Source organism: Notolabrus celidotus, chromosome 22 (assembly GCF_009762535.1).
Source record: "Notolabrus celidotus isolate fNotCel1 chromosome 22, fNotCel1.pri, whole genome shotgun sequence".
Taxonomy (NCBI): domain Eukaryota; kingdom Metazoa; phylum Chordata; class Actinopteri; order Labriformes; family Labridae; genus Notolabrus; species Notolabrus celidotus.
The window spans coordinates 9,683,125-9,699,630 of record NC_048293.1 but is presented as its reverse complement, the minus strand read 5'-3'; the positions used below and the strand labels follow the sequence as shown (position 1 = coordinate 9,699,630).

Genomic DNA, 16,506 nt, shown 5'->3' with positions numbered 1-16,506 from the left:
TAATCAGTGAGAAATCTGTTAGTCATCACAGAGCAGGAGAGCAGATGTTCATCTGATCTAAGATCGGGTAGGTGGTGGAGCATCACGCTGTGGACCATCTGATGTTTCGGCCCTGCTGGGGATCTGATTTCATCATAACTTGCTTGTTGTGTTGAGATAACAGCAGCTCAAATACAGATCTTTAAGTCTTAAAGAGCACAAAACAAAGATAAGATTGGGGATTTTGAAGACTTTATTAAAAGGAATGAACAGACAACAAAACATTAAAGTTCAACAATAAATAGTCTCAGACTGGAACAAATACTAAGTGCTGCACGGTCACTGCCTCCTGTAGAAATGCCACATGTAGACTTATAAAATGTAACTTCTGCAAAACAAAACCTGAAACTGTGAGCACAAGTTAACCACCCTGACAGAAATATGACAAACCCACCAAATTAAGGCTCTCCATACAGGCTGATGGCGACGGGACCAATGTCCCAATACATATTCAACTTGATATCTTTACTGACATAGGCATATGTCTTTCTTGCTGTCTGTAAATACATTGTTCATGGATTCATCTATCAGGAATCCAGTCACTTTCTCCTTAATCAGGAGTGGGCTGTAATCTCATGGATGATGAGACAAGCCAATAACATCTAACAGTTTTCACAGTATTGATTATCTAACTCCGACCTGTGTAATCCAGACACTGACAGAAGATGAAATGCTGGAACAATCTAAAATAAACTGCAAATAAGTTTTTACCTTATCTATATGTTAATAAGTATAAATGTAGTTATGGCACTGATACAAAAAGACATAGAAAGTGAAATAGAAAGTGGCATTACTTCAGGGACTTGGAAACAGCCTGTAAACAGAGAGTACATCTACTTATATAGCTTTAACACCGACAACTTGATACTAATACATCAGCTGGAGGAGAAGATTAAGTGGGAAATGAAAACACCTCCAGGTACAAACCGTACCCGTACACCATACAGGAACAACCTGTAGAGTTGTGACCTGCAGCATTTGAAGGTCTGGCTGTAAGGAAATACAGGATGTGGAAACAACTATATGTACATTTTAACTACACAGACTCACAATGAGTATTTTTGCATCAATTACAAAACTACAAAATCACAATATGTTGCATGGAGACTGTTAGGGTTGGAACTAACATTTATTTGTTAATTCATTTAATAACGTCTTAAAATGTAATGGTAATGAAAAACGTAGGTTGAAATATCTCAAAGCCTGAATACATCAGTCATTATAGCATGTCTTTTTAAACCATTGGTCCTAAATCCAGCATAGCTTTATCCACAAAAGACAGAAAAACATCAAATCTGCATATAAGGCAGGCTGTAAGCTGATCAGATTAAATTTATCATTACGATTAAAAAAATACAAAGAACCAAGGATCAATTATTAAATTGTTTGAAACACATTATATCAATCAATCTTCATTTGTATAGCGCCAAATCACAACAAACATTAACTCAAGACGCTTTTACAAACATATCAGGTCTAGACCATAGTCTATGTTAAATTATTAACAAAGACCCAACATTAAGACAGGATAAGATCCAGTCCCTTCTTACTGACAGGACTGGATCTTATCTCATCTTAATCCACCATGAGCATTGCACCTTGTGTGCCACCTACAGTGGCACACAAGGTGCCTTCCTTTCAACAGGAAGACGCCTTGAACAGAACCAGACTTATGTCAGACAGCCCTCTGCTTTGACCGAGTTGGATTGGAAAGACGGATAGAGGAGAATTATAATCATATCTTATAATTAGTTACTGAAAGAAGAGTCACCTACTCTGCATTTTTTTCAATGTAACTCAACTTTGCATCTCCTCTTATGTTAGCAAAACTACTGTTTAAAAGAAATCAACGTTGGAGATAGAGTAAGAGATTGTAAATTCAAAAATGTCCTTAAGAAATACAACACAATGACATCATTCAACAAGCCATCAAGGTGCTTTTTTGGAACATCTGTTATGATTTCATACATTTGGGCAGCTTCTCAGTTTGATCAAAAGTCCATTTACAATCCAGTGTTATAGTTGTCCAGTAGGTCCAGTAGACTACATTCAAATACACCCCAGTCTCGTCCAGTATGTCACACTTTATTAACACAACTGTACAACAGTCATAGTATCCCTCCATCCTGTTTGCAGACATACATATTACACTATGTCCAGAGGGGGAGACCATTTATCATATGGAGGTGTAGTGTCTCCCAAAGCTTGTGAGTCTAATCTTCTCCGGCAGGATGATATTTACTGAGTGTTCTGGCTCCTCCTGGCTCGCAGTTCCAGCTTCTCTGAGCAGGTGTTCCCTTTGCTGTCGCACAAGCTGGCTGTACTTGGCATTAGCCATCCATGTCTCACAGCGGCCAAAAAAAACAATACCTGTAGTTCCAAGTATAACCAGGCAAGTGAGCAGGGCCAACATCCCAAAGCAGATGAGCTGACCATGGGTGACGAGGAGGCCGGGAGAGTGCACGGTCTCCTTCAGCGTGATCTTGAGCAGGTCTCTCTCTGGAGGTCGGAGGAGCTTGTGGAAGGTGTGAGCAGGAAGAGAGTAGTGCTGCGGAGTCATAGCAAACACTCTGTGGTCCATAGGCCTGGTGCTAACCGGTTTGGGCCTTGCCTTCGGTCTGTGCTGCAGAGAACATGTGGGACCTGTAAACCATTTCTGGCAAACACACCGGAAGGTTCCATCTGGTTGACCAACACACGTGCCCTTGTTGGTGCAGGGCTTCCCTGCACACGGTAAGAGGCTGCTGGTGTCATTACAAGTGAAGCCGGCAAAGCCATGCGGACAGACACATGTAAAGGCCAGGCCATGGTTTGTACAGTTGCCACCGTTGAGGCAGGGGTTAGGCTGGCAGCTGTCAATGCTGATCTCACAAGAGTCTCCGTAAAATCCATGGGGACATAAACAGGAAGAGAAACCTGCTGAGCCATCAGCATCTGTACATGTGCCTCCATTCTGACAAGGAGAGCTGGAGGACAGAGAAACACAGCGTGAATATACAACTGGTTCACAGTTGAACTACAGTATATTCAATCCTGTGGTTAGAGAGCTGTCAGTGACCCAGACATCAAATACAGTATGTCCAAATATGGTGTACAGATAGATTTTAGATTTTTCTTTCATGAAGTCCATATTCTAATGAGTCCCTCTGAGCATTGTTCTGGGTCCATTTTTAGCGTTAATGCATCAATTGTGAGGAAATTAAAGTCAGAAATTACATGTTTTTAATTTTATTGTTTGCTATTTTATTTAACTGCTGCTGTCATGATTAAAGTGACAACACCACTGTGCTTTTGAATGACACATTTAACTCCCAAACAAAAAACTCCCAGACAGCTCAGTTAAAAGTCAAAAGTAATGTGCAGAAAGTGACAGAATTTACAGAGCTAAGCATACAGGTGCGGCTAAACAGACTGATGTCAGAAGGCAACCATATTACAAAGATTGGCAGAGTATTATTTTAACTACCGTGCTTGCTAAATGGTTGGCGGGTGACTTTAGACCAGTCAACATTGTGGAGGACTAGTCTTCCAGTTGGCATGCTGTTCCTAATTATTTGATTTACTATCACATGGAACAACAGTAACACACATACAGGGCCTGAATGGAAATTCCTGGAAAGAGCAAATGCTGTCACATTAATCAGGTAACAATGGACATCAGTGAGTGATCAGAAATTGCAAAAACAGCATATCAAATGTTGAAACTGAAACATGTTATTGTGTTATTGAAATGTGTACTCATTCTTATTTTGATACCAGCTAGACATTACCAAAAATGTAGGTAAGGGACAACAAAAAACTGAAAAAGTTGTGCAATGAGAAAAAAAAAAACACCTGTAGGGCACATCTCTCAACCAATTGCGTGAATTTGCATCAGGAAAGTAACATGACTGGGCATGAAAGGGCATTCCTAGGCATTAAATTGCTAAGAAGCCTAGAATTTCATCAACTACAGTGCATGATATCATCAAAATATTTGGATAAATCTCTGTAGAAAAGGGACAAGGCCAAGAACCATTGTCGTGATCTTCGGGTCTACAGGCAGAACTGCGTTAAAACTGGCATTACTCTGCAGTGGAAATACCTGCATGGACTCAAAATCACTTCCAAAAAACATTTTCTGTGAACACAGTTTGTTGCTGCATCCACAAATGCAGGTTAGGGTTAGGGTCATACATGATCCAGAAACACCTCCTCTGGGACAAGTCCATTTAAGATGGACTGAAGTGAAGTAGAAAACTGTCCTGTCGAATCAAAATTTGACAATCCTTTAGGAGGTCATGGACGTTGCATGTAGAGTGCTGGATGATTAATCTAATAGCAACCGCAACTTCGATGTGAGAATGTGTGCAATTGTACAACTGCCAAAAAGTCTGTGATTTGCAACTTAGTAAGTGTCCGCGTGTGCCTGTAAACAGTCCAATCTTTCATCTGACTGTCTGGACCCTGTCTGGTTATACCTATTATCTGTTGCAACAGTGTATGTGTGTGTGCGTGTGTGTGTTTGCTGTACAAAACTTGCCCTACGCCTTGTGGCAACATAATCAATTTGTTTCAACACATGTGAAGTGCCACCACCCTTGCACTGTGGAAGAATGCCTTTAAGTGTCTAACATGAGTCTGGTTCTGCTCGAGGTTTCTGCCCGTTAAAATTAAGTTTGTCCTTGCCGCTGTAACTAGCTAAAAACTGCAAGGTGCAATGCTCATGGTGGATTAAGATGAGATAAGATAGAGTCCTGTCTGTTAGAGGGGACTGGACCTTATCCTGTCTTGGTGTTGGGTCTCTGTTAATAATTTTACACAGAGTATGGTCTGGACCTGCTATGTTTGCAAAAGTGTCTTGAGATAATGTTTGTTGTGATTTGGCGCTACTGTAGTAGAAGAGGCTGGGTGCTAATCTGGCCTGCGAGTAGCTAAAAGTGTAGCTGGCATTAAGTTTAAAAAGAGCATAACATATTACAATTTCTACGTTTTTAATGTAGGTGGAAATTAAATTATTCACCAACTATCAGATTCTGTTTTATCAATCTGTTACAGTATCCTAATTATAGTGACATTGGAGTTAGAAGAACTGCTTTATTTTGTTAATATGGACTCAATTGTTTTGAACTGCAAAATAATAGAATCTTGGACATGCAATTAACCGCAATTAACTTTTGAAATTCAGCTATTAATAACAATTTTAAAAAATCAATCATGTTCCAGCCCTTGCATTTATAGCTTGAAATCTTCCTTGCATTCAATGTAGCCTCTCCTTTATGATTGTGTTGCATTGGTCACTTAACATTGTTATTTACATGTGTTGCTGTCAATTAACAAACATATAGAAACTGTCTTTACCACCAGCTCTACATAAAGTAGATGAAGATATTCAAAAAATGACTTTACTGTATCTTTACTGTTTAAAGTGTCTTTCAGGTTTGCTTTTATAGATACATTTCTGTGGGTGGTCATGGTTTATAAAGCACTTAATTGGTAATATTTATTGGTGATGGTGCAACTTCAATTTATCTTGGTTAACTGCCTCCCTCTGGTACAATAATTCTCCACAACTCAGCAAAAACAAGCTTCAGGCTGCCTCAAATGGCATAATTACCGTACTGTACAAAGCTGCACTTTACCCAATTACTCAACCAGCTTTCTCTCTTTCTTTCTTTCTTTCTTTCTTTCTTTCTTTCTAAGGTAATGACACAAAGCTCTAATTTGACCAATTTCTAGACGGATGCAGTCCCTGAAAATTGTTCAAGGGGGGTTAAAGCTACAACACACAGAGGGTGTCAAAGCAGGGTCTTTTTAAATAATTGATGTAGTATTTAAACCTGTTTGCATGAGTTGCATATTTGAGATCTTACTCTTTCTTTTGCATTAATAAACCCCATTAAAACAAGGCTTAAATGTGTGTGTTTAATCACATTAAAATGTAACATTTTAATGTGATTCGTGGCTAGCTGTTTGCAGCGCTTCATGGCTCATTCTTAAACATATGGCCATAATTTGATAACGTGGTTGATGGATGTTGTGATCACATCTCAAAAGTCTGTTATGGATAAGTTGTTAATTAATCATACTTTAAACATTTTTTTGCATAATTTCATTCCACAAAACTGTTCCTCACATGAGCTATGAATTTGATTATTTCTCCTAGAATTTTGCAAACTTTTGCCATGCCACAACTGCAGTTTACTGTCAATACTGAATAATCAAACCATCTGATTACTTTTGGGTCAACTGAATGTCTGAAAGCAGTCAAAAAACAGCGACTTATACAAAGGGTTTTGTTTCAACACAGTCTATAAGCCCAAAATATTCAGTTTAAAATGTTAAAATGTAAAGGAAAGAAAGTGGTACTTACAACTAACTGGTTTAAACTATAGAAACTGGGGCACTTTTGCTTAAGGAACAGCTTAATTAATAATCCAATCAATTGCCACCTCTAATTAACTTTTTCACTCGATCAAGAAATCGCTCCAGCTCTTGAGTAATAAAGTTATCAATATCGTGTCCTAGATTTTAGTCACTTTGCTGAGCCCTAATAACGAAAAAAAAGTGAGCTCCTCATTATCTGCATAATAAAAAATCTTTAACAGAAACAGAAGATAAAAGGAGTTGGAGCTTTTCCTCTGCAGTAATGTTCCCGATCTGACATCTGCAGCAAATCCGATCAATGCTGCCATGATGCACAAACAAGGAGCACTGATGAAAGCGAGAGAAAAAAACAATCAATAACGCTAATAGTGTCTTGTGTAATTACACAACTCTCGAACATTTTGTCTGAGGGAGTCAAAAGAATAATAGCTCTGGCACACTTTTCAGACACCTCTGGTGTCTCATGGAGGAGCTGATTAATGAAACCTCATGCAGGCCTTTTAATAGAGATGAATTCCCCGAGCAAGAAGGAAAAGCTTCACTCATCTCATTCTAAAAGATATAATAAGACTTATATGATTATAATTTCAAAAGGAGGGGAATCATTATCAGTTCGCAGACATTGAGCTGTACAGTATTGAATTCTGGGTGTGTCTTTAAGTCAATAACAAGGCAGTCTGACAGAGAGCAAACATGCAGGGGTTCAGAGTCTGGGGGCTGTGTCAGCAGGTTGCGTCCCATGAGAGTGTTTGATACGTGTCTGATAGATAGAACAGGCCTGTCAGTAAATCTGCGGGGGAAAGCTTGGGGCTGAGGAACACATCCTGAGAGAGTGAATCTACTGTTTGGTTTTGTGGTTGGAATTGTTCAAACAAAAATTGTACCTTTAGAACAAATCTAAGAAGCTAATTTAAACAGGATTATGTTGCAGTGGTTTGTAATCCTGCGTTCAGAGATTCTTTAACGATATGCCTATTCAAGCAAGATGTTTTGATGGACATGACTCCTCCTGGGTCCTTTACAAGACCTGAAAGCCTCACTGAAGCAGTTAATGAGGCATTCAGGTGTTCCTTATCAAGCAGTGCAGTCAGGCATCTCCAAAAATTTGCCCTCTGGTGGCTTACAAAGTGCTACATACCATCAGCAAATGTAGCACACTTGGTACGGTACTTAGAATAAGAACATTCTCATTCAATGTTCAGAGTTAAATGCATAACACTGCTGTTATCACAAATCATGTATATCTGTGGTGCTGCTATCATTGTTAGCACTCTGCATTACCTTTTTACAGTACTTGATTCAATTATTGTGATATATTTGGCACATTTGTCTCCACTTGAAGTGCGTGCGACAGTATTGGAAACAATGGATTGTCTCAATCTATCCTTAAGCTATGAAGTGGGAGGCACTGGATTGTGGGTACTGTGCTGACACATGCAAAGCAAACATCATTAGTGTGTCCTCCAAAACCAGGCAAAAGTAGGCTATATTTCTGGTCACACACAGCACAGAGAATGTTGAATGTGGAAGCCCTGTCAAGCTCTAATGATGTATCAACTTTGAAAGATGATTCAAGGGGATTCAGCCCCGGAATTTGGATGCTGCTGTTGCACAGGTATGCACCGCTAGCTTCTGCTGCACACAGGTGTCTGGTTGTCAACAAGAGACCTGCACAATAAACACGGATGGCAGGAGGACGCTGGGAATTCCTCCTCTGAAAATTCCTTTGTTCTACAGCAGGGGAGTTGTGTGTGACATGAAAGCAGAATTTAGTTTTGGCTGCGTTAGCATAGAGGGACACTGCTTTTGTTGTTTGCGGTGGTTTGCAATAGCTGGCAAAAAGCAGAGGCTTGCTAAAACATGCAGAGAGTTGCAAATTCTACTTTTCTGTTACACGAAAATGACAACAGGGCTAACATTATGATCAGGTGCTTCGACCAGATTTAGTGTTGTTTTTTGGTACTATTTTCCCAATCAACACCCTGTTCTACTTTGTGATGCATGTTGTGTCATTGAGCACTACACCAGACAAATTGGCCATTACAGAGAACTTAGTTCATACTAGAAAAAAATGAGATCCTGAACCATTCAAGTGGAGTTTTCCTCCCTTGCCTTCACAAATGTGGAGTATTTCTAGTTCTCACATTTTGCCATGCTTGTGTTTGTGCTTGTCTCACAAACAGTCCCTCACCTCTAACAAGTCACAAAACAAAACTGGTAACCTTCGTACAGTAAGAGAAAATAACATCAAATATTTCCATTGCTAACACTGTCCCTTGGAGTCTACCTCTTCACACAGCCTGAGTGTTAGAAGTGATCGATGGTTTGTCTCTGCGACAGGAGGTGACGGGCATCGAACCACCTATTGATTATTACTCCCAAAGATAAACAATAGCAGATAGGGCTGTAAAGCATCAGAGTATTTCTTTACTTAAAATAGAAAATCTAAAAAAATGTGCTCACCTGTTTGTGTGGCAGAGTCCTCTCCTCAGTTGGCAGCTCTCTCCTGTGTAGCCTTGTGGACAGATGCACAGGTATCCCCCTTCTCCTGTCTCTATGCAGGTGGCATTTCCAGCACAAGGCCGGGATGAGCACAGACGAGTGTCTGTGGTTAAAAAGAAATCCAAGCTGTTTTTAGATCTTGTGTGCTCTTGTTCCTTAGTCTCTCTGCTTGTTTTTCCCCCCTTTTGTTTCTGTGATTCACACTCCGCTCTGCAGAATCTTGTCACCAAGAACAGAGCTGAGAACACTACCAGTCATGTTACAAGCTGCTCGTATGCTCCAACAGACTAAGGGATGTGCTGTGTGCACTGATAAAGAGGTTGAAGCAAGAAACATCTTACTCCCTTTAATCTCCCTGCTTTATTTAGAGTCTGGCTTGAGGGGCAGTGAGCCATATTATGTGATAATATACATTATATAGGAATAGGATAGAAACAATTACATAAGAGTTTAAATTAAACAGGGGGCTTTGAAATGGAAATGTGAACTTTATATGGCTTTACATTTTGTATCAAATGTTAAGCAATTTTGAGCTTTATGGAGTTCTCAACATGAGCCATGCTCAGTAGCATGACAGTAGCAGTTTCTAATGGAATTATTGGGGCTTCATCTGTCCTCTCTGACCCATTTTTCTCCACCAGCAGAATCAAAATGAAGATATTTTGCCACATTTCTCCTCATGTTTTTTTTTTCACATTATAGATTAGACAATTAGACATAGTAACAAGTAAAGCAGTGCTCCTAGGTCGAAAAAACAGAATAAAACAGACAGTATGACAAATATATGGAGTATGAAAACAACTGTGTAATTTTGGAATGTGCAAGATGTTGCCAAGGGCGGGTGCAAAAGTTACAACAGAGTATAACAATGTTCCAGATCTCTTTTCCTCTAACTATGCCCACTGTTATAAATACAGCTAACTTTACTCTCCAGACACGGTTTCATTCTATGTGTCCCTGAGGCTCCGTGACTCACCCTAACCTCTGCCATGAAGAGGCAGACAGGGGAGGCGGGTGTCTGGGGGAGGCTTAATGAGACTCACCTTGGTCACATAGGCTGCCCACCCAGCCCTCCTCGCAGACGCACTGCCATGCCCTCTCACATTTTCCGTGCAGGCATCCAGGGAAGGGCACGCACTGGTCACAGTTCTCTCCTTGCCAACCTGGTTTGCACCTGAAGGAGGAAAGAAAAGGGGACGGACATGAACTATTAATATACCACCTACAGAGCTCTGCAGCCTTGTTATTGTCCCTGTACTGCATGCTGCTTCCTTCCACAATAAAAGTCCTGTTTGATTTAGCAGGAATGGAACAGAATACAGTCACTTTGGCTGTGGAGTAAAGAGAGGAGCATCTGCCAGGAAAATCATTTCAGACTGGGCATGCTTTGGGACCAAAAGCTTTTGAGCTATCTGTTAAGATAACAATGATTTTTACTCTTCAAATACAGCCCTGGTTTGGCTGTTGACTTCACACAATTCAAGGACGCCAAACAAATCACAACAGAAGGATCCAGCTGGCTGCATTGCAATTGTATTTCTCTAAGGAGGGAGCATTTACAGCTCCAGTGCTTTACGGAAATGAGGTTGCAAAACCCCTACAGGTTTTGATCTACAGAGGAATCTGAGGTCGTTTTCAGTACCTGCACTTCCCTGGTTTCTCACAGAACCCATTTTCTGTGTTGCACCGTGCTCTGCAATCCCAACCTTTTGAGAGAGACAGAAAGAGGGACAGCAGCGTGTTTGCATCAGAAGTCTCCCCCCCAAAAAAACATATAAAACATTCAGAGGAATAAAATATGTATCCGTTGCACTTTCTTTGACACGCAGAGTGAATCAGTGAAGAAAAAGAAATGTTTCTTTGTCAGGAACCGAAAAACCCCATTTTTTTTGGATTATAGTTCACAAAGATAACAGACAATCCGTAATTACCTTTTGAGATTCCTATCACGACCACAAGTATGATGACCGCTGTGAGGTGCATCGTAATTTCAAGCAAGACCCTCTTTTGTCCTGCAAAATAATAAAGCGGGTTAAGTCGCAGGATGAGTTCTCTCTCTCTCTCTCTCTCTCTCTCTCTCTCTCTCTCTCTCTCTCTGTTAATCAGCGACGTTTTTTCAACCTTAAATGTATCACACCGCTAAAAAGTTTATCCCAGTGTATGATAAAAAAATGTAAATGATTTTATCATTTATCATGTGAGGTTATCATTGTGAAAATCACACTTGCTGTAAATCCAGATGACTATTTCTCCTTTGTTCCTTAACTGACGCACCTGAACACCACGCGTCTGCTCCCAAAGGTATCCATTACGTACATGCAAAGAAAATAAGGAAAAAAGCAATTACAGTCCACATTGTAAACATAGTTCAAGTCAAAAACACCTACATTTAAATAATCTTCAGTCATCTTAAGTACTGGCTTACCTATGTCGCACCGTCGCTGTGATGCCAACTAGCTCCTTTCATATTTAAAAGATCTGATGTAACCTCGTTTTAATCCCCTCGTGCATCTGAAAGTGACACTACAGGTGTACTGGAGATTGTGACAGGACTGCTGCAGCGCGCGGCGTCCCGGTGCAATAAGCTCCTCCCACTTTTGAGAGGGAGAGAGCGCTCATCTAGTCTGACCCCCCAGAGAGAAGAGTGATGTAGCTGTGGAGTCATAGTACAATAAAGGTGTATGTACTTGATAAACATTATCATTATCATTAATGCTTTAACAAAAAATCTTCAGGGTCCCTGCAGAGCATGAACACCCCTAAAACAACTTGTTTTGCAATCCTTTGGGGCTTTTTGCTTTAATTATTTATGGAGCACTCTCCAATCAACCTTCTGTCAGTATGAGACTGTGCAGTGAGTGAGAGAAAAACACAGATAAAATCATGTATTCATAATCCCTCTCTCAAAGCTACTGTGTGGAATTTTACATTTTGTGTTGGCCTAGGCAATTCCGTTGGACAAAGAGGTACGTCTTGTCTCTTCACTGATCTGTCCTTTATTTTATTAATCATTCAATCAATCAATCAATCAATCAATCTTTATTTGTTTAGCACCAAACACAACAAACATTATCCCAGGATCCTTTTACAAACATAGCAGCTCTAGACCATACTCTATGTGAAATTATTAACAAAGACCTAACATCAAGACAGGTTACGACCCATCCCCTCGCTCTTATCTCATCTTCATCCACCATGAGCAGAGCACCTTGCAGTATTTAGCTAGTTACAGTGGCAAGGAAAAACTTCCTTTTCACAGGCAGAAACCTCCAGCAGTATCAGAGTCTAATGTTAGACAGCCATCTGCTTTGACCGAGTTGGGGTTGGAAAGAGGATTGAGGAGAATGAGAGAGAGAGAGAGAGACAGACAGAGAGAGAGAGAGAGAGAGAGAGAGAGAGAGAGATGAGACGGATAGTAGTTGTAGTAGCTGTTGCCCTGGAGTCTAGCACCTCCGTAGAAGCTAGAGTCAGGAATGCCACAGCAGCAGGCTGTCTATGGCAGCGACTCAGAGGAACCTACGAGACAAGGGAGCTCAGGGACTCAAGGAAGGTCTATGGTTAGTAACTTTAATGGGACAGGGAGAGTTAAAGTAAGTGAGGGGGGTGTGGGGACATAGGGGGTAGGATCTCAGTGTGGCAGTTGAAACCTATAGCAGCATAACTAAGAGCTGGTCAAAGCCTGAGCCAGCTCTAACTATAAGCTTTTTACTAAATGGTGTTTTCTGAACTTCTTCTAAAATGTAAACACAGGTACTTCTGGTCTGTAAATCTTCACACACCGACAAGTACCAACCTTCAGTCTGTTTCATAACCAGCTAAAAACTCCTCACTCGTCAACAGACAAATCAGACGAGTTATCAAGTTAACAACCCACCATCACTGTGATGGGGTCTTTCTACAAAGTCTGGGCATTTGAGCGCAAGATGTCCTTGAAAGTACTGCCTTTGTAACTTTACTTTCACAACAGACCCCCTGCTTTGAGAAAAAGTAGAAAATACGCAGCTTAATAAATATCTTTAAAAACATTTTTGCACCAGTCCGTGATGATTAAATGCAGCTGTTATTGTTTAACATTCATCAGCATTGTGGAATAATATTATATAACACACCAATTCATCACAAATACACGACGAATGGTCAAGATTTTGCTTTGTTTCTCCATTATGAAATCAAACTATTGTTGTGACTGATATATCAAATCTAAATACTGTTGAGTTCATCTGACTAGCATCTTCTTCAGCAGCAGTCTAAGATTTTTACCTCAACTATCTTTGCTGCTGTCACAGTCAGCAGGCAGCAGAAGACACCGAGTCCCAGTACTTGTGGCTTTGCTGCCCTTGCCAGATTTGTCTATAGTTGAGTAGTTTCAGGAAAATGTGTTAAGTATCAAAACAAAAGTAATAAAAGTGCATCATATTTGGAAATTCTGGTGTTTTATTTTTGTATTGAATTATAACTACTATTAATGAAAAGACATTAAAATGTTAATAATACTGTATTAGCTTTTCTGAGGTTAGGCTAATTCAATATATGGCAAGTCCAATTTAAAGACACTAGTTACAATTGCTTTGGAGTGTAAGTAAAGCAACAATAGTCCACAAGGAGAGTTCTATTAGTCACATCACGTGACACTAATTTCTCTAGAATCTCATCGTTAGTTTAAAAAAATAAATACCACCAAGGACATACAAAAAAGGGAACCTGAAGGAATTCAGACCGACTTGTTCCCCCTTCTTGTGAAGTGATATTGAGCGACTTCCCCGACACAGTGCGTACATGTCATACATAATAATGCCCTTTCCTATTCTTAGTCCATTTCTTGCTGTCCACAGTCTCCCCTCATCCTTCCCAAGGGCAGGGAAATATATCTTCCTTCCGTCAGACTGTATGACTTACAGTTCAGAAGGCTAATAATAATGAGTCTCATTTCTCCCACACATTATTAGATCTGCAGTAAAGATCTTGGAAATGGCGGACGTCAAACAACCAGGAAAAACGAGGAAATGGCACTAAGTATTGATCTTTTTTTTAGGAAGAGGGGGTTTAAAAACAATATGGCACTCTAATCAAACTCTCATCAATGCATTATTAGTTCATGACTCGCGGTGGTTGACATAAATCCTGCACTTAACCTTTTTATGGAGCAGCTGTGGCTTAGTGGTAGGGTTGGTCATCTCACAATCAGAATAGTGGGTGTTTGATTTCAGGTCCTGCTGTAAATATGTATAAGTGCTTAGGCATGATGCTTAACCCTGAATCGGTGTGTGAATGGGATTAGTCAAACTTGAAGTGCTCTACATAGCAGCCTCTGCCATCAGTGTAAGAATGAAGAATGTGCTGTGAATGGGTTAATGCGCCTTGTAATGTAAAGTGCTTTAAATGGTCAAAAGACTACAGAAAGTGTGATATAAACACAGTCCATTTACCATTCTTAAGTTAATCCGTTAAAGTGAAGCATCACCATAACGTGGTTGTCTTGCAATGTATCAGTATTGTATCACATCATGAGTTACCCTGTGACTCCCGCCCCTAGTTGTCATATTATCAATTATAAGGCGATCTCAGTGGACCTTTGTTATTGTGAAAGCATGACAAATAAGTGGTGAATCCATCAAAAGGGTTGGAGCTATTTAAGTTACCAAAACTAGCACTATCAGGCACCAAAATTGTATGTTACGTATTACGTTATGTAAGGGAAGTAAGTAAGAGATCTTATGTTAATTAATAAACATAAGTTCATACGGGTCAATGTTAATTTCAAACGAGATATAACAATGTACGCAAGACTGAGAGTTTCAGTTCCTTGCCAAAACTGTCGGTGGACTTTGTCTTTACTTTACTCTGTGTGCAACTTTTTTTTCTTTCATATCTGCACATCAAATGACAGGTCCTCTATGGACAAAATAAGCTTGTTATTCATTGATCATTTACCTAGACAACAATAATTCCCCAAGGTGTGCGATCTTAAAAGGGAAACCTGTATGAATGCAATTAAGCATCAATTACTCGATGAGTAATTTGAAATGGTTATTAAGATTATAGAAAATCCTTTATGTTCTCTCAATCTGCATTCAACCAAGAAAGGCAGAAATAAGATCACCCGGTTATAAACAGACCTACGAGCAGATGTGAGTGAAGAAGAAAACGATCAATCTCCTCAGAGTTGATATAATCTTCTGTTAGGTCTCCAGTTTTGTATCCCCCGTTTCAATTTGGCTCCTGTGTTTACTTTCAAACCCCCAGAGATGCAGCTTATGGCCAGGCGTAACATTACAGTGCCAATGTGATTCCCTGCCTCCGCTACCAACCAGATCCACATCAGTCAGTCCTTTTTAATGAAATGTCTCAGGTTTGTTTCTGCTTTATTAAAGTGAAGGACTTATCTATTGATTTATTTTCTCCCAGCCTTGATCTCATCTGGTATCTGATCTTTAATCCGCAATGGTTGGGGGGCTGCAGGTATTAATCGGACATTATGGATTTGAGGATATGAGCGTGTCACTGTGTGTGTGTGTGTGTCTTGTTGGTCTCTATCATTTATGTTTGACAGATTGAGGTTTTACACAAAAAAAAGAAACTGTGCTGTGTGGATGTATGGATTTTGATGTTCCTGTTAGAGCCAGATTATTAGCCAATTGATTAGTGGATTAAAAATGTTTGATCAATTTCGTAATGACTCTGAAGCCAAGTTAGCAACTATGTGACTCTGTAAGCTAAATGTTAACATCATCATGCTAACACGGTAAATTAAAGGATTGTGTAACCATGAAAGCTTTACCACATTTCATTATACCCAGTAACTAGCTGTTAAGATTTCTCATTCTAGTTCAGAGACCCAAAGTATCTGCAGGTCATTGCCGTTAGCTACATTAGCAGCAAAAAAGCTCTGGCTGCAGCAATTTCATTTTAATCTATTGCTTGAACAGATCCAACTGCCTGAGCATGACAAAATACTCAATTTGTATATGTTAACTGGGGGTTTTCAAGCTTGTGATAGGTATTTGACAATTTAATCAACATTAGTAATCAGGATTTACAGCTTTTGTGTCTGTGCATTTATGTAACAGGTCATTTCTAAGTCCAACTTCAGTCAGACCTCATTCCTCATAATTATGCATCCACAGGGATTTGCCGTTTCCCTCTGATCTTGGAAATACAGAAGTCTTATTTCTAATCTCCCTGAAGGTTATTCCCACACTGAGCAGCCTCCTCTCCCCACAGGTAAGGAAACATCCACGCCAAAGAAAAAAATCTGCCTATTACCTGTGTAGATTATTTCCCCTGAAGTTCACTGGAGATTTGATTTAGTTTCATCTGAATTCTAAGCACGCTGAAGCAAAATGTGGAAAGCCTGTCAGTGCAGTTTAAAATCTCATTAAATAAATCCCCATTCAATCGACATGTAGCAGCCATACAGCAGGATTTGATAAAGATCGTCTCATTTAAACCCTCAGATGTCAGATGTTGGTTTGCAGGAAATTAATCTTGAGTACCAAAGTCTAAACACAATTAGCTGGGTGATAACACGTGGTGCTGCAGCACATCTCCTCCCTGTTCAATAGGATGCATGATTAGACAGGAGCTCAGGCCAGGTGCAGC

At 39.9% G+C, this 16,506-nt stretch overlaps 2 protein-coding genes across 2 annotated transcripts in view; one reads left to right on the top strand and one right to left on the bottom strand.

The window, feature by feature from the left end:
* Positions 1–214: 214 nt before the first annotated feature.
* On the bottom strand, positions 215–11,447 carry LOC117806130 (protein delta homolog 1). Its single transcript, XM_034674842.1, has 7 exons — positions 11,333–11,447; positions 11,182–11,196; positions 10,839–10,919; positions 10,550–10,613; positions 9,951–10,081; positions 8,869–9,010; positions 215–3,005 (listed from the first exon to the last, which is right to left on the bottom strand). The coding sequence occupies exons 3-7, from the start codon at positions 10,888–10,890 to the stop codon at positions 2,216–2,218; spliced, it is 1,179 nt and encodes a 392-aa protein (XP_034530733.1). The 5' UTR covers positions 10,891–10,919; positions 11,182–11,196; positions 11,333–11,447; the 3' UTR covers positions 215–2,215.
* Positions 11,448–15,147: 3,700 nt separating this feature from the next.
* Positions 15,148–16,506, top strand: part of LOC117806126 (brain-enriched guanylate kinase-associated protein) — a 98,835-nt gene continuing 97,476 nt past the window's right edge. The window contains exons 1-2 of the mRNA XM_034674832.1: positions 15,148–15,256; positions 16,032–16,128. The gene's annotated coding sequence lies outside the window, so the exon portion shown is untranslated. The remainder of the gene's footprint in view (positions 15,257–16,031; positions 16,129–16,506) is intronic.